This window comes from Pseudophryne corroboree, chromosome 2, assembly GCF_028390025.1.
Source record: "Pseudophryne corroboree isolate aPseCor3 chromosome 2, aPseCor3.hap2, whole genome shotgun sequence".
Lineage (NCBI taxonomy): Eukaryota > Metazoa > Chordata > Amphibia > Anura > Myobatrachidae > Pseudophryne > Pseudophryne corroboree.
The window spans coordinates 584,386,682-584,405,315 of NC_086445.1; the positions used below are offsets into that span (position 1 = coordinate 584,386,682).

The 18,634-nt window shown below is 43.4% G+C and overlaps 1 protein-coding gene across 7 annotated transcripts in view; it reads right to left on the reverse strand.

Moving 5' to 3' along the window:
* Positions 1-1,189: 1,189 nt before the first annotated feature.
* Positions 1,190-18,634, reverse strand: part of PTPRU (protein tyrosine phosphatase receptor type U) — a 287,012-nt gene continuing 269,567 nt past the window's right edge. For all 7 annotated transcript variants that reach the window (XM_063954511.1, XM_063954504.1, XM_063954501.1 and 4 more), the window contains 9 exons: positions 15,899-16,053; positions 15,670-15,805; positions 15,396-15,545; positions 15,054-15,230; positions 14,591-14,731; positions 13,804-13,929; positions 2,904-3,055; positions 2,654-2,789; positions 1,190-1,888 (listed from right to left, as the gene is read on the reverse strand). In XM_063954511.1, coding sequence (XP_063810581.1) covers positions 1,826-1,888; positions 2,654-2,789; positions 2,904-3,055; positions 13,804-13,929; positions 14,591-14,731; positions 15,054-15,230; positions 15,396-15,545; positions 15,670-15,805; positions 15,899-16,053 — 1,236 coding nt within the window. In that variant the 3' untranslated portion in view covers positions 1,190-1,825. The remainder of the gene's footprint in view (positions 1,889-2,653; positions 2,790-2,903; positions 3,056-13,803; positions 13,930-14,590; positions 14,732-15,053; positions 15,231-15,395; positions 15,546-15,669; positions 15,806-15,898; positions 16,054-18,634) is intronic.

The following is an 18,634-nucleotide window of genomic DNA, read 5'->3' on the forward strand; positions in this document are numbered from 1 at the left end:
GGTTCTGATAATTGCCAGGCTTTGTATGCCAAGAAAGTCTATGTGGGCAAAGATAAAGGCACAGAATTGTAGCTGGAGAAAGTGCAAATCATTCCATTACAGAGGAATAATTAGCTAAGTGTATATTGTGGTAAAAGACCTACATATATCATGGATATGCACCAGTGATATGTAAATAATCTATAAAAGGAGATGATAAGGCAAACTTGGATGAATTTCTCTGCCTTGGCAGCAGTTGCAGAGCTTTTTTCATGATCAACCAGACTGATTTTTTTATAACTGGTCCAGAACTGATGTAAAGCTGGAATTGCAATTAGGAGCTGTTTGCGCACAGGACACATTAACAAAACGGATCTTCGATGTTTATTATGAATAACTGAGTTGATTTGTAGGAATAAGGAACAATAAGGTAACTGCACACTACAGAACAACATAATGTCAATATATACATTTATGTATATCTGCAGTATATATATATATATATATATATATATATAGATAGATATATGTCTTCCCTTCTGTTTACAGGTTTCAAACGTTGGCCTTATCTATGGGCAAATGAATTGTCAAAAAAAGCTGTGTGGAAAATTTGGAGCACTGTCAGGCACCAGATCGTCTTTAGTCCTCACACAAGGACAAATTACCAAGTGCCTCTCTCCCAAATTATTTTTAATCATCCCTACAGGGCAGAAAACAAAAACCACTGCAGAACGAGAGAGAAGTTGGCTTCCTCTTTGGCACATGATGCATTGCATAGAGAAGGAGGTCGCTACATCTTCTGTAATCTCATACTGTAGCATGAAGAAGCATTTCTCACACACAGATACCGAGTACGGGGACTTATGTTTGTCACCAGTGAATGCAGAGACAAAGACTACACTTGTCATCTGCAGCTAATATACAGACATAGACTTGTCATCACCTCATAATAAATGGTGTCATCTGGGAGATCTATTTATGACCTACAGTATCTAAGCACAGACATCAACACAAATACCTCTCACCTCCTCTTAATGTAAAAACATCACTGTCAAGTGCCTTATGCATTAAATAAGCACCAGTCAGATACTTGCACACTTACAGTGCCCTATTACTGAGCCAACAGAGACATGTCAACATAATCTACAGGCATTAGGAATCAGCTCTCATGTTCTTCAGCTCATACACAGTTATCAGAACACAGAACAAGTAAAAAGAAGCAATTTATTGGAGTACAATAAAGCCTTTTGAACCCCTTCATCACTTGTGGGGTTAATACATCGTTTACCTATATATACAGATAGTGATCATGGTTGCAAACGCATAGTACATTGTAGCATAGAGTATTACATAGGGACATCCATTACACAGAGAGATAGACACATTTCCTTTTTTGTCTTTTGTGCGATGCATTTTGCCCCATTGCTGACACCCTCCCCACCTATTATTAGATCACACATGAAGAGATGAAGAAAATCCCTTATATACAGCTCCGGAGTCCTTTTATACTACTGAAACTGGAAAAAAAAATGATTTACCTTGCAGTGGGAATACATGTGTTGATCTACATGGGCAAAGTAAAATAGGTTTTGAGTTCCCAGTCAAATAACTGGTAACTACTACAATGCTTTCCATAAACATGTTATATATACAACCATAAATATGTACAGGCATTAATTGGTATGATGTCCACCTTTAACATCTGTAGCCTATAGAAGCCCTTTTTGTGATGTATGGTGAAAGGTGACTGGTATCACTTTCATTTTGGCCACAAAATATAAATGTATCTGATTTTCACATGCCTATATTATTTCATAGGGCACAGAAACCATTATTTTGCTGGATGCTATCTGGCATCATGCGATTCCAAGAATTCCAGAGCAATTTCATAGCAGAAACGGTATTGGTCCTGTAGAGTGGGAGAGAAAGGGAGAGGTAGGGAGGAGAGAGAGAGAATGATTAGTGATACCTAAGGTTCTATGGCATGGAATGATAAATTACTGTAAAGCTGGGTACAAATGATACAATTCTCGGGACGACCTGTCAGATATTGGGTGGTTGGCCAGAGAATTGTTCAGTGTGAACCTGTCATATCTGGTAGCGGGAGCTGCACATGCTATGTCGGTCCCATCAGAAAGGCACTGATCAGAATTTGCAGTGCGTATGGAGAATGGCCTGATCCTATATATAAAAAGTAACATCAATGATTTGAAGTGCAGGTGATCGTTTGAACCATAGCAATTATTCTGTGGTGTGTACACTCCACATCGGGTGTCATCGGGCGTGTTTCGGTTGTCAGAATTTGCCTAATCGTTAGCAAGTCTGTCAGGTGTGTACCTAGCTTTATGTGTAGATTTTTGGGGAGTTTGATCTCAATTTAAAAACATGGGCCAATAAAGGGAATATATGTTATCCAACATGGAAACTCTCAGAGTTACCCCGAAGATTCATCACATACAGTACTATATTAAAAAATGAATGGTATTTTTATTTGGTCTTCATCAGTGGTTGAAGCATCTTGCATCTATTGTATTATGCATATTGTTCTCTAACTTTCCACTAGATCCATACTTTTTTTTTCTATTTAATTAACTTACTTGCTCTTGAAAAGGTCCTGGACTTAACAGTAATTCATTATGCATTTATTTGTGCTTACCACTCCCTTTTGTCTTACCAAGGTTTCTACCATATTTGGCTTAATATTCCGCAGACTTTTAACCGCGTAGAACACATCAACCACATGGTGGCAACGGATCATCTCGCACAGCATTGCACAGGAACAAAATGTCCCACTCCGACCCCCACCATTGCTGCAAAAAGAGATCGGAACATGTAGATTAGTGATGCCATTAAAAGCGAAGGTCTAATTGCAAGCTGAAGCCCTGCAGAACATGTCAACTCAGTCTGGATGCGGGCATACGTACAGACAGTGTATGAGGGTTCTGTGCTCTCTATTTTGTTCCTGCCACTGATCCACCAGGGAATGGAGTTGTAAGAAGGATCTTTTGGTGTCTGGAGTATCTCGGTATGGAGACCAGCGCAGGTACTGGAAATGTTTGACCAGGAGATGTTCCTCCTAAACGAATGTAGACAATAAAAAAATGAATCCTAGTCACATATAGGAAAGTATGTTTTCAAAGTTTTAACAGTGAGGTCACTGCATCTGTTTGTCTTCTATGTGCATACTTTAGAACTCCATTCCACTTCAGGAGGTTTGTCTGTTTAGCTGTTTTGTTCAGAATTATATTGAAAGAAATGATGTCAGATACAATAAAAATATAGAGTTACTGTTTAGTAGCACACATCCACTAGTATCCAACAACAGCTTTTACTACAGCTCCAACTACACGGATACCAAAACACTGCATGATTTAGGTCTTAAAGAACTTAGGAATCAAATAACATACATTCTTAAGTAATGGCTAATCCTAGAACAACTCTATATACTGAATGCAGAGTATACAGTCTTTGATGCTCATTTGATTACATCTCTTCCCACCAAAACAACATCTTGTTCTTGCATAGATCTAGGCACATTAGGTCTCTCAGTGATAGAAGCAAATCCAGTTAAAGGTGAAGTTTTACACTTGGGGAAAACTGTGTTGTGTAGCAAGCGGGATGTACAATTTGCAGATTTTGAGTTGGGAGATCGGGGGCATAGACTCTAAATACATTATTGAAATAAAGCAGTCCAGTATTTGTGTGCTACATGGAATAGCAGTCAGCTTGTTTCCCTGTGTCAGTTTGGAGAAGCATGCAAGTCATGACTAGATATAAGAAACCTACTAATCTGACTGTCATGCACCAAGAACTGGTTGACGAGCTGCATAACTTTTATTGTAGATTTGAGAAGGAAGCCTCCAGTTTTAGACCTTCCCCTGTTCCGGGTGAAGATGCCCCTTCTCAGGCACTGTGGGTGGGCTTAGGAGAGGTAAAAGATATATGTTTAAAAGGCGCAAGCATAGGAAACCCACAGGTCCGGATGGCGTGTCACCATCTGCTCTGAAGATATGCACTGTTCAACTTGCCCCCATCTTTACTACGATCTTCAACATATCACTGGAGATGTGTAAGGTCCCCTCCTGCTTTAAGCGCTCAATAATTGTCCCAGTTCCCAACGACTCAACCGCAAAGGATCTGAACGACTACAGGCAAATTGCAATATCTGTGGCCATGAAAGCGTTTCAGCGGTTGGTGCTGAACCACTATAAAGAAGTGACTAACACTCATCTGGATCCCTTGCAGTTCGCCTATCTCACGAACAGGAGTGTCAAGGATGCAGTCAATCTGGGTCTGCACTACATTCTACAGCACCTGGACCATCCAGGCACCTATGCAAGGGTTTTATTTGTTGACTTTAGCTCAGCATTTAATACAATCGTTCCTTGTATCTTGCAGCTCAAACGTCTCTCCTTAGGGGTACCCGAATGAACATGCTTCTGGATTGTAGATTTCCTAACAGCGAGGACACAGGTGGTGAAAGTAAGGAAGTTTTCATCTGGAGTGCGCTTGATTAGTACAGGGGTCCCCCAAGGATGTGTCTTTTCCCCCTGCTCTTTTCCCTATACACCAATGACTGTGTCTCGGCTGAGCAATTGGTAAAAATCATAAAACAGTCATGCGGCAAGAACAACCTTGACCTAAATCCCCTCAAAAGGGTTGAGATGGTGGTGGACTTTAGAAGGAAACCTGCTGCCATGTGCCCACTTGTGATAGCCGACAGTGTGGTGTCATGGGTTGACTCTTTTAAATTGCTAGGGTCTATAATTTCCCATGACCATAAATAGGGGCTAAATATAGGCTCCATCGTTAGGAAGGCACAACAGCAGTTGTTATTTCTGAGGCAACTCAGGAAATGTAACATCTCACAGAAGCGGTTGATCATCTTCTACACAGCCATCGTAGAGTCTATTCTATGCTACTCAATCACAGTCTGGTATGGAGCTGCCAATGAGTGTGAAAGACGGAGGATACAGAAGGTGGTGAGGTCTGCAGAAAAGATAGTTGGAGCCGTCCTCCCCTCTGTCCAGGACCTTTACTTGTCCAGAGTCAAGAAACGTGCAGGGAAAATCGTGGCAGACAAGCTGCACCACGACCTGTTTGAAATGCTTCCATCATGCAGGCGTTACAGGTCCATTCTCGCCAAGCTGACCAGAACCAAAAAAAGTTTCCTCCCGCTAGCTGTTCATTTACTAAATTATGTCTAACATCTCGGGCGCAATGAACTGAGATGCAACTGTATACAGTGTTCTTATAGTACTGTATGTCTGATGTCATGTGTGTATGTATGCTATGTTATGTATTATGTGATGTAATTCCTTTCTATGCTGTTATTTGGCGATGCAATGTAAACCGCAAACCATTCCTAGTATACTTGAGTACACCTGGCCAATTAAGTCGATTCTGATATGACTAAAAAATGCATTTGCTCCCTCTCTTGCAGTCACTACAGGAATTTGCACCTTGTAATTGTTTCAAACAAATGAGGTATATTGTGTTTATCAATGTCAGGAATGTCCCAATTCACTTACGTCCGGTCAATAAATATTGGCTCCTCTCACAACATTGTACTGACGTCCCGTGCTAGACTTACAAGGGATGCGGTTAAAATACCTCCTGTCTGGATCCCAGCATCCGCGATACCAGCGCCAGAATCCCGACAGGCGGGGAAATGTTGGCAGTTGGAATCCCAACCGCAGCCCCATATTCCCACTTGGGTGGTGGGTCCACACCACCACTCAAGTGGGAATATAACAAAGCCAGAAGCATGGCGAGCAGACTGACTGCCGGGACGCCGCTGTGAGTATTGTGACAGCCGGCATCCCGTCAGCTGGTCACACGTATGTATTCCATTTACAAGGCTTTGTTCTAAGCCAATTTACTGGACCTGGATAGCAATCTAAAAATTATAAATTAGTTATAAAGTGCAGTTTAAATAAAGAAACCAAAAATCTAGTCGCTATGTGACAATATGACTATGAATAGTCAGCTAACTGCAGAAAATGCACAGTAAATTGAAGTATTCTATGTGTGGTTATTTTCTAGAACTGATATTTGTTCTTTCCCACAGAAAGTACACCTGACTGCGAAAATCGGCCACATTAATAGTACAGACAGACATACAAGTTCCATATGCCCCAGACACTCAGCACATCTCACTTGCCCATTTGAAGGGGAAAAATGTTGATGACATTCTGACATGCTAAACAGTGGGCGATATTCAATTCTTTTCACCTCCATCCACACCCATTCTGTTTTTGATATCAGGCATGGTATAATCATCTCAGCACGCTACCCCCAGGGTAGTGAGGGTGACCAACCCTTTATGTAGCTAAATCCTATTACTATGGGTGCGATAAGCATGATAACGGGGATCACTTTAGAAAGAAGATTCGGCGTGATATATAATTTAAATACCGCCCTATGGGGGTCATTCCGAGTTGATCGCTCGCTAGCAGTTTTTAGCAGTCGTGCAAGCGCTAAGCCGCCGCCCTCTGGAAGTGTATTTTAGCTTAGCAAAAGTGCGAACGAAAAGATCGCAGAGCGGCTCCAAAAAAAAAATAATTGTGCAGTTTTAGAGTAGCTCCAGACCTACTTAGCGCTTGCGATCACTTCAGACCATTCAGTTCCGGATTTGACGTCACAAACACACCCTGCGTTCGCCCAGCCACGTTTGCGTTTTTCCTGGCACGCCTGCGTTTTTTCGAGCACTCCCTGAAAACGGTCAGTTGACACCCAGAAACGCCCCTTTCCTGTCAATCACTCTGCGGCTGCCATTGCGACTGAAAAGCTTCGCTAGACCTTGTGTAAAAACATATCGTCCGTTGTAAAAGTACGTCGCGCCTGCGCACTGCGTCGCATACGCATGTGCAGAAGTGCCGCTTTTTCACTTAATCGCTGCGCTGCAAACATTTTTCACTAGCGATCAACTCGGAATGACCCCCTATGTGTAAGTCCACAGAAACTACCACACTCATGCAAAAATAGGAGAACTATTTGTTTATTACTATAAATATCTGCTCTGAAATTGGTTGTTTCAATATTATTATATTGCTAATTTTTTGACCTGTAATAACCTAAACGTAATGTATTGTAAAGTTATTATCTAACAAATATACACATGAAAAACCTGAAAGACTGCATTAGAAGTGATAATTAAACTCCTACTCTGGCTGACTGCAAAGCAGTTGTATCAAAAAATAATCAGACATGGCCTAAAGAAAATCAATGTACAAATCGAACCTACATGTCAAACAGCCAAGAAGACAAGATAAATACAGAGAAAATCTGAAGCACCAACAACGCTGACTGCATGCAAATTCCAGATAAGTACTACACAAACATTTGTCAAGATTGTCACTCAAAGGAGATTCAAATTATTGACTTCAATGCGTAAGACAGTGTTTACTATTACCTTGTTCATAAATAGCTGTTATGTTATTTATTTCAATATTACTACAGTATATTGCTACAAGTAATGTGGGCACAGGACTACGATTGTTGCATACAGTGTATGTTAAAATAACTGCACTTTATAATAACGAAAAACTTTACCAAACCTTATCTTTTGCTGCTAAATTAATGCTCCATTATGTTCTGTCAGCAAGATACTATCTGGTACATACAGTACAGTGGGAGATGTATTCAAACATCAGCCTAATTTACAAATGTGTCGTAGTTTCAACATGCTATGCTGTGCGAGTGTCCTGGTACGAGAGAAACGTCGGGTCCCGCTCAACTCGGTTTGGGCAAATCGTCTTTTTTGCATCTTTTTCACAAAAAAATGCACCCTTACCAGACTGAATCATTGATCCTGTCGACCTTTTGTACTGTCTACCTTTTTCATGTCGACCTTTTGACCCTGTCGACCTAATGTCTGTCTAACATATGGTGTCTATATATTGACTGTCTAACTAGACACTATCTTTTATACCACACCCGTTTGGAGGAAACCAGGCACCACTCATCACCAGGCCAATACCATCCCTACAGTGAAGCATGGTGGTGGCAGCATCATGCTGTGGGGATGTTTTTCAGCAGCAGGAACTGGGAGACTAGTCAGGATAGAGGGAAAGATGAATGCAGCAATGTACAGAGACATCCTGGATGGAAAACTGATCCTGACCTCAGACTGGAGCAATGGTTTATCTTTCAGCAGGACAACGACTCTAAGCACACAGCCAAGATATCAAAGGCGTGGCTTCAGAACAACTCTGTGAATGTCCTTGAGTGGCCCAGCCAGAGCCCAGACTTGAATCCAATTGAACATCTCTGGAGAGATCTGAAAATGGCTGTGCACCAACACATCCCATCCAACCTGATGGAGCTTGAGAGGTGCTGCAAAGAGGAATAGGCAAAACTGCCCAAAGATAGGTGTGCCAAGCTTGTGGCATCATATTCAAAATGTAATTGCTGCCAAAGGTGCATCAACAAAGTATTGAGCAAAGGCTGTGAATACTTATGTACATGTGATTTCTTAGTTTTTTATTTTTAATAAATTTGCAAAAATCTAAAAAACAAACAAACAAACAAACAAACAAAAAAAACAATTTTTTACGTTGTCATTATGGGGTATTGTGTGTAGAATTTTGAGGGAAATAATGAATTTATTCCAGTTTGGAATAAGGCTGTAACATAACAACATGTGGAAGCGCTGTGAATACCGGTACTTTCCAGATGCACTGTATAGAGGGGGAAGACCTGTGGACAGACTTTCACATTTAAAGTGCCTGCACTCCTGGATCCACCATTATAACTCAAGTATTCAGTGTTCTTTTAACAGGATGATAAAAAAATAAAAATAACCACACACTAATAAGATGGGGTGTGTACACACTTTTGGTCATGTATCATACATACTGTAGGAGATACTTTCACATATGCATGGCAGCATACAATGGGCACTATCTCAACTATTATTTTCTGGTAAAAAAAATTAAGCCCTTGAGAATATTGGCATGGTCGTTGTCAATATGCAGCATATCAACATAATTAGAATGTAAAAAAAACATTCCTGGTTGTCTCGCTGTGGTTTACCTGGTACAGCAGTGTCTTCTGGGTACAGCGGTGATGACCACCTGCTCATCCTGCAGTGGCTCCAGGGGTGAGTATTCCTAACCCTCCCCATAGTGCCCAACCCGAACCTCCCATTCTGCAGCTTTACTCTAATTGTCTGCTCCTGTCAGGGACGTGCAGTCAGGGGAGGCAGTGCCTCCCCTGTCATTTATGATTAAAATAATATAAAAGAAGATACTTATGACACAGATTCTGTGTCATAAGTGTCTGCTTTTGCCTTTATATTATTTCAATCATTTGTAGCATGAAAAAAAAATTAGAATTCACTGTCTAGAGGCACTGCTCTCGGGGCCTCCGGCTGCCAATAAGGAAGGGCCGGAAATGGGGGGCGGGGCCAAACATCGGGCAGTAAAAGCCCATTGAAAAAAGACCCAAATGCGGCACCTAATAGCAGTGCCTCTGTGACAGGGGCGTGCTTTAAGCCCATACGAAAGCACGCCCCTGTCACTATGGCTGGTGTGATTGGGCAGGGCAACAAAGGACCTAACTCCCGGGGCTGGGTGGCTGATGCGAGCATTAGCTGGCCGCCCGCCCGCTCCCCTCCCCTCCCGCAGCCTGACCCTATCCTCCCTTCCCGCAGCCTGACCCTATCCTCCCCTCCCGCAGCCTGACCCTATCCTCCCCTCCCGCAGCCTGACCCTAACCTCCGCTCCCACAGCCTGACCCTAACCTCTGCTCCCACAGCCTGACCCTAACCTCCCCCTCCCCTCCCGCAGCCTGACCCTAACCTCCCCTCCCGCAGCCTGACCCTAACTTCCCCTTCCACAGCCTGACCCTAACCTCCCCCTCCCCTCCTGCAGCCTGACCCTAACCTCCCCTCCCGCAGCCTGACCCTAACCTCCCCTCCCGTAGCCTGACCCTATGCTCCCCTCCCGCAGCCTGACCTTAACTTCCTCCTCCCGTCCCGCAGCCTGACCCTAACCTTCCCCTCCCCTCCTGCAGCCTGACCCTAACCTCCCCTCCCGCAGCCTGACCCTAACCTCCCCTCCCGTAGCCTGACCCTATGCTCCCCTCCCGCAGCCCTATCCTCCCCTCCCGCAGCCTGACCTTAACTTCCTCCTCCCGTCCCGCAGCCTGACCCTAACCTTCCCCTCCCGCAGCCTGACCCCAACCTCCCCTCCCGCAGCCTGACCCTACCATCGCCCTCCCGCAGCCTGACCCTACCCTAGCCCTCCTGAAGCCTAAACCTAACCTCCCCCTCCCGCAGCCTGACCCTCCCCTCCCCTCCCACAGCCTAACCCTCCTCCTCTCCCCCTTCCCCCCAACAGCCTAACCCTCCTCAGCATACTTACGTTCAGGATTCCGGCGCCGGCATTCTGACAGGTGTCAGGATTCCGGCACTGGTCTCCTGATGACCGGCATTCGTACTTTGGGATGCCAACTACATCCCGCTGAAATTATGTTTGTCCTTACTACTACTCCCAACCAGTACCTACCGCTACTCACCGCACGCCACTGGCTCCTGTTGCCTAACCATCCGGTCCATGTGGAATAGCAACATTTCAACAATACTGACATCATTACTGTCATCACTGTGTTGTTGACATTATGAATATCGAATAATGATTGCATTCCCTTCAGACACAGGAGAAGAGGCATCAGCAACAGCTTTTCAGGGTGTAATTTGTGGTGTTTAGGAGCAGGCTGTAGTGAGCATCTGGGAAACTAGGTACAATGTACCTGCCTAGCACAAACAATACACTTCACTCTACTTTATGTGATATAAAACAATAACAATTGTGTTGCTTTATGTTAACACTAGTTAAAAGCCCGTCAAAATGATGGACATCAGGGCCGGATTTAAGGGGAAGGGGGGCTTAGGGGCCGATTCAGACCTGATCGCTGCTGTGGATTGCCCGCTGAGCGAAAACAAAGTCTGAACTGCGCATGCACCGCAATGCGCAGGTGCGATGGTCTGCAGTGCCAGGGAGCGCCGGGATGGTGTGAAAAATCCCATCACACCGGAGAACGCAAGGAGATTGACAGGAAGAAGCCGTTTGTGGGTGGCTACTGTCCGTTTTTGAGGAGTGTCTGAAAAAACACAAGAGGGACCAGGCGTTTGGAGGGAGGGTTTCGACATCAGCTCCGACCCCGATCATCGCACACATACACAGCGATTTCCCTGTAGGCGGCGACTACCTGATCGCTCGGATGCAAAAAATACACCCTAGTGATCAGGTCTGAATTATCCCCTTATTCGCTACTCATACAAGAGCTGCCAGGTTTCTGGAAGTCCTGCTGCTGGGAGCCAAGGCTCAGTCATGTTGAGTGAGTGAGTGTGTGTGTGTGTGTGTGTGTGTGTGTGTGTGTGTGTGTGTGTGTGTGTTACTTGTATCATCTGCAGTCCAGGTCACCGTGCTGCTTACCCCACACAGGGTCTCATCCCTTCCTGCCAGACTGATTCACCTTCTGCCCCACCTTCTGCCCCCACCGGTAAGTAGCCACCTGTGTCCCCAGTGCCTCCGCTCTGAGTGCTGCAGGACTGTCTGGTAGTTCCTGCATTCATTTCCTGGTTGCTGCTGCTACTTGTTGCCGAGTTACGGGATGGCAAGTAACCTGGGGTTGCAGCATAGTATATGGAGAAGGGGTTGCAAAGTATGCTGTATATGGTGGGAGCAGTATATGGAGGGCTATGGTACAGTGTGTATTAAGGCAGTATATGGTGGTGGTGGTGGGGGGGGTGCAGAATATGGAAGAGGATGGGGGTGCAGTGTATATAGGGGCAGTAAATGGTGGGGGGTGCAGTTCGTGTGTGTGTGTGTGTGTGTGTGTCCAGGCACCCATTAGTGACTACAGCGGTGAGAAGCAGTGTTAGCCATTATATATATATATATATATATATATATATATATATATATATATATATACACACACACACACACACACACACTGCTCAAAAAAATAAAAGGAACACTAAAATAACACATCCTAGATCTGAATGAATGAAATATTCTTATTAAATACTTTGTTCTTTACATAGTTGAATGTGCTGACAACAAAATCACACAAAAATTATTCATGGAACTCAAATTTATTAACCCATGGAGGTCTGGATTTGGAGTCACACTCAAAATTAAAGTGGAAAAACACACTACAGACTGATCCAACTTTGATGTAATGTCCTTAAAACAAGTCAAAATGAGGCTCAGTAGTGTGTGTGGCCTCCACGTGCCTGTATGACCTCCCTACAACCCACACAAGTGACTCAGGTAGTGCAGCTCATCCAGGATGGCACATCAATGCGAGCTGTGACAAGAAGGTTTGCTGTGTCTGTCAGCGTAGTGTCCAGAGCATGGAGGCGCTACCAGGAGACAGGCCAGTACATCAGGAGACGTGGATGAGGCCGTAGGAGGGCAACAACCCAGCAGCAGGACCGCTACCTCTGCCTTTGTGCAAGGAGGAACAGGAGGAGCACTGCCAGAGCCCTGCAAAATGACCTCCAGCAAGCCACAAATGTGCATGTGTCTACTCAAACGATCAGAAACAGACTCCATGAGGGTGGTATGAGGGCCCAACGTCCACAGGTGGAGGTTGTGCTTACAGCCCAACACTGTGCAGGACGTTTGGCATTTGCCAGAGAACACCAAGATTGGCAAATTCGCCACTGGCGCCCTGTGCTCTTCACAAATGAAAGCAGGTTCTCACTGAGCACATATGACAGATGTGACAGAGTCTGGAGACGCCAAGGAGAACGTTCTACTGCCTGCAACATCCTCCAGCATGACCGGTTTGGCAGTGGGTCAGTAATGGTGTGGGGTGGCATTTCTTTGGGGGGCCGCACAGCCCTCCATGTGCTCGCCAGAGGTAGCCTGACTGCCATTAGGTACCGAGATGAGATCCTCAGACCCCTTGTGAGACCATATGCTGGTGCGGTTGGCCCTGGGTTCCTCCTAATGCAAGACAATGCAAGACCTCATGTGGCTGGAGTGTGTCAGCAGTTCCTGCAAGATGAAGGCATTGATGCTATGGGCTGGCCCGCCCGTTCCCCAGACCTGAATCCAATTGAGCACATCTGGGACATCATGTTTCGCTCCATCCACCAACGTTGCACCACAGACTGTCCAGGAGTTGGCGGATGCTTTAGTCCAGGTCTGGGAGGAGATCCCTCAGGAGACCATCCGCCACCTCATCAGGAGCATGCCCAGGCATTGTAGGGAGGTCATACAGGCACGTGGAGGCCACACACTCTACTGAGCCTCATTTTGACTTGTTTTAAGGACAATACATCAAAGTTGGATCAGCCTGTAGTGTGTTTTTCCACTTTAATTTTGAGTGTGACTCCAAATCCAGACCTCCATGGGTTAATAAATTTGATTTCCATTGATAATTTTTGTGTGATTTTGTTGTCAGCACATTCAACTATGTAAAGAACAAAGTATTTAATAAGAATATTTAATTCATTCAGATCTAGGATGTGTTATTTTAGTGTTCCCTTTATTTTTTTTGAGCAGTGTATATATATATATATATATATATATATATAGGCCTGGAAAAATTTGTAGAAGTGGAGCAACATGGACAGCACCAGAGGTATAATATGTAACCATGGCAGCAGCACCACCCCTCACATGTCAATAAGCAAAACAGGCCCCACATGCACATTGGCCTACCAGGAATCTTCCCAGTCAGCCCTATGGCCAATCCGACCCTGTGTATGTGTATGTGTATGTCTATATATATATATATATATATATATATATATATCCTGCAAAGGTGAGCCCTTATATCTTATATAGCCCAATATCTCACCCTAGTTATATTTTGAACTCGGAACAGACGAGTCACAACATCTTCATCCACAGACCCAGACACGAACTGAACTTCCATTGGTCCATACCGGGAGATGCCGCTGTCTGGCCAGTACTGTAGGCAAGGCTGGTGATTAGAAAGCAGAATTCAGAGGTGGTGATCAAAGCTTTTGCAGGCTGCATTTGGTATGTTAGTACATTACCAAATATAATACAGCATTGTATAGAGAAAGAGATACTAGAGGAGATGCACTAAGCCTTGAAAAGTGATAAATTGGAGAGAGATAAAGTACCAGCCAATCAGCTCCTAACTGCCATGTTACAGGCTGTGCTTGAAAAATGACAGTTACAAGCCGAATGGCTGGTACTTTCTCCAGTTTATCACCTTTCAAGGCATAGTACATATGTCCCAATATTATATTATTGTACTACAGTGGGTAATAGTAGAGAAATCCTGATGAATGTAAGTGCTGTGGCCAAGACATACTATAGCTGTGCCATTTCTGTCTGCTATTCATAGTGTAACATACATATGCACAATAAGCTACTCATAAAATATATGCAAGGATCCAAAATAGTGGACATTAAGTAGCTGGATATCGTGCAATCATAAAACCCCGTCATCTTTCTCACCCCAAGTACGGAGAATTAGGGAGTGATGTAGCAAGCTAAATTACTGATAACCTTTTGAAAGGTTTTACATGGAAATCTAAATATCAGAATCTTATTTCAATGGAACCAGTGCTAAGTCTAGCTGTCCTATAATGAAATATGCGTCATTGTCTCACCCAGGCAGAGTTGGATTGGTTCAGCTGATTTAACATAACAATACTACTGCAGCCATAGTCGTAGACCAGCCGCCAGAAGTCTGTCATTGTGCTCTGCAGTGGGTGCACTGTGACAATGACATGCGAACTCCGCTTGTAACTCTGAAAGACATCGAAAGGCATTTCTAACATTAGGCAACAAGCAGAACATGTGCAATAACAACACCTACCTTACACAATCACAAATGGGCCATACAGTAAGTGAAATGTGTTATTTGAATCCCTAGTAAAAGAACCAAATGTCCACAAACAATGAGAGGAACAGTAAGTATTACAAGACAGATAAAGAAATGTAATATTGCTGAAGCTCTAATTTGGAATTACTGGTAGGCTGTATAAGAGCTAGAGACACAATAACCAATAGCATTATACAAATAGTTGCAAAATGTAAACTCTGTAATAGAGGGAAGAGACTGGTACGTACATCAGTCAGTGCAGCATTGATGTAATTGCTGGTATCCTCTCCATGGGCAGATAGTAGTAAAGGAAGAGAGCGATCTGGAGGCAACACGTCCATTGTGCGATTCTTGTCCCGATTGTGCGGTAACAATGCCACACTGCACTCCTCTACACCAAGCTGTGCTGTCACAGAATTCAGTGTCTGCATAGTAAGATAACATACAGTAAGCAGAATTGCAGATTTATTGATCCCAGCTGCCTGGGTGTTCTTTAGCCTATTGTATAGAAAGTGTGTATGTTTGTGCTACAAAAATAGAATAGTCATTAGGGTGAATGAGAAGCAGATGCTACTCGCATGCAGTGATACCTGGAATTCATCTCTCAGGTGCGTTGAGTTGCTTTGTGTGTCTATCTGTAGCATTTCCTTGTAGGTCTGTCTGAAGTCACACACTGCAATAGCTGTATCACCACACAGGCAGGCCTCTAGGATGGCATCATGGATAAAGACGTACTGCTCCTAGAGGCGTGAAAATGCACACAATTAATTACTGTAACACAAAGACTGGACAGCCCTCACCATGAAGCCTTTCTCAGCATTATACTGTAAATACATTTGCCTTTATAATGCACTGCCATCTGACCTGTGTTTGCACCATGTTAATTCGTCGTGAGCAAAGTGTTTTGACACAGTTGTAAATATCCACAACTCCCTCACATTCAGCCATGTCCAGCATAACATCCAAGACAATATAGCAGCCTGTCCTGCCAGCTCCAGCACTATAAGTACAAACAAGATGTGCTCAGGTTAAGTGTACAGGGGGCGAACAAATGGAAACAGCATGGAATTAAAAGATGTGCTATAATACTGACCTGCAATGCACCACAACAGGGCCAGCATCAGGTGGCGTGGATGATTTAACTCTGCGGATGAAAGCAAGCAACCCGGTGGCATGGAATGGTACTCCATGCTCTGGCCATGAAAGAAAGTGGAACTGCTTAACTTCGTGTCTGGCAGTATAACCGCGCTAGAAAAGGGATAAATACAGTAGGTATGTTATAGTATGGTACAGTAATTTATAAATTACAGCCTAACCCTAATCCTCCACTTACGTAGCCTATTCCTAACCCTAATACTTACCGGTGGAAAGTGTCGGGATGCCGCCGTCGGTATTCTGACTGTCGGGATGCTGACTACATACAATTACATCTGATCTGTACATAATAATGTGAGGGAGCACTTGATGACTCTTGACTAATGCTACCCAGAGATGTGGCAATATCAACAATTAATTTATCCAAAGTAGATCAAATTCTGCTGCTCCTGGTCACTATGGCCTAGATTTATCAAGCTTTGGAGAGTGATAAATTGCACGGTGATAAAGTACCAACCAATCAACTCCAACCATGTTGTACTTAATGTCAAGTACCTGTCTTAGATGCTGTAGTCGAAAACATATGATTAGTTATGTCCCACCCCTGGCAAGCAGGGTATTGCCTGAAAATGTACTTCACCTCTCCCTCTCCGGTGTTCCACAAATTCTCACCAGTTTATCATTAAATCAAAAAATAAATCAAAAGAGAGGAACAGAGACAGAGCTTGGATAAGCTGGTCTGTGTCTCTATAGAATCAGAGAAAGGGATTTAACTGGAAGAACAAATACAAAAACATAATTTTAATCTTGAAATGGTGCACAAATAAACAGCAAATAACATGAAGAAAGTGAATTTCCATTTCACAAATAGGGGCACAAAGATGCCACTGTTCATTTACGGATGACATGATATTCTGAAACCCACTTTGGTTGAAAAGAATGCACATTTCAAAGCACTGCATTTGTTCTCATGGAGCACTATGGGATTGATGTATCAAGCAGTGAAAAGAGTGGAGAAGTGGACAAGTTGCCCATAGTAAAAAATCACCATCATTTATAGCATGTACTTTCTTCCTGGAAGCTGATAGGTTGCTTTGGGCAACTTCTCCACTGCTTCACTCTTATCAATGCTTGATACATCAACACATAAGTATGGAGGCTAGTGGGAAACATTTGTGAATTTGGAGATGCACTTAGATGAAACAGCAGCTGTAAGAAAATACATCTTCCATGTTGCGGGGAGGGAGAGGGAAGAAGAAAGAAGAAGAAGAAGAAGAAGAAGAAGAAGGAAGAAGACAGAAGGAAGAAGAAGAAGAAGGAAGAAGAATAAGGAAGAAGAAGGAAGAAGAAGAAGGAAGAAGAAGAATACAGAAGGAAGAAAGAAGAAGAAGGAAGAAGAAGAAGGAAGAAGAAGACAGAAGAAAAAGACAGAAGGAAGAAGAAGGAAGAAGACAGAAGGAAGAAGACAGAAGGAAGAAGAAGGAAGAAGACAGAAGGAAGAAGGAAGAAGAAGACAGAAGGAAGAAGACAGAAGGAAGAAGAAGAAGAAGAAGAAGAAGAAGAAGAAGAAGAAGAAGAAGAAGGAAGAAGAAGAATACAGAAGGAAGAAGAAAGAAGAAGAAGGAAGAAGAAGAAGAAGGAAGAAGAAGGAAGAAGAAGAAGACAGAAGGAAGAAGACAGAAGGAAGAAGACAGAAGGAAGAAGAAGGAAGAAGACAGAAGGAAGAAGAAGGAAGAAGAAGACAGAAGGAAGAAGAAGGAAGACAGAAGGAAGACAGAAGGAAGAAGAAGGAAGAAGAAGAAGAAGGAAGAAGAAGAAGGAAGAAGAAGAAGGAAGAAGACAGAAGGAAGAAGACAGAAGGAAGAAGACAGAAGGAAGAAGAAGAAGGAAGAAGAAGAAGTAGGAAGAAGAAGAAGAAGACAGAACAAGAAGACAGAAGGAAGAAGAAGGAAGAAGACAGAAGGAAGAAGAAGGAAGAAGACAGAAGGAAGAAGAAGGAAGAAGAAGAAGGAAGGAAGAAGACAGAAGGAAGAAGACAGAAGGAAGAAGAAGAAGAAGAAGAAGAAGAAGAAGAAGAAGAAGAAGAAGAAGAAAGACAGAAGGAAGACGAAGGAAGAAGAAGTAAGAAGAAGTAAGAAGAAGTAAGAAGAAGTAAGAAGAAGAAGGAAGAAGAAGAAGGAAGAAGAAGAAGGAAGAAAAAGGAAGAAGAAGAAGGAAGAAAAAGAAGGAAGAAGAAGAAGGAAGAAGAAGGAAGAAGAAGGAGGAAGAAGAAGGAAGAAGAAGAAGAAGGAAGAAGAAGAAGGAAGAAGAAGGAAGAAGACAGAAGGAAGAAGAAGGAAGAAGACAGAAGGAAGAAGAAGGAAGAAGAAGAAGGAAGGAAGAAGACAGAAGGAAGAAGAAGAAGAAGAAGAAGAAGAAGAAGAAAGACAGAAGGAAGACGAAGGAAGACGAAGGAAGAAGAAGAAGAAGTAAGAAGAAGTAAGAAGAAGGAAGAAGAAGGAAGAAGGAAGAAGAAGGAAGAAGAAGAAGGAAGAAGGAAGAAGGAAGAAGAAGGAAGAAGAAGAAGGAAGAAGAAGAAGAAGGAAGAAGAAGGAAGAAGAAGTAGGAAGAAGAAGGAAGAAGAAGAAGAAGGAAGAAGAAGGAAGAAGAAGAAGAAGAAGGAAGAAGAAGAAGAAGAAGAAGGAAGAAGAAGAAGGAGGAAGGAGAAGAAGGAGGAAGAAGGAAGAAGGAAGAA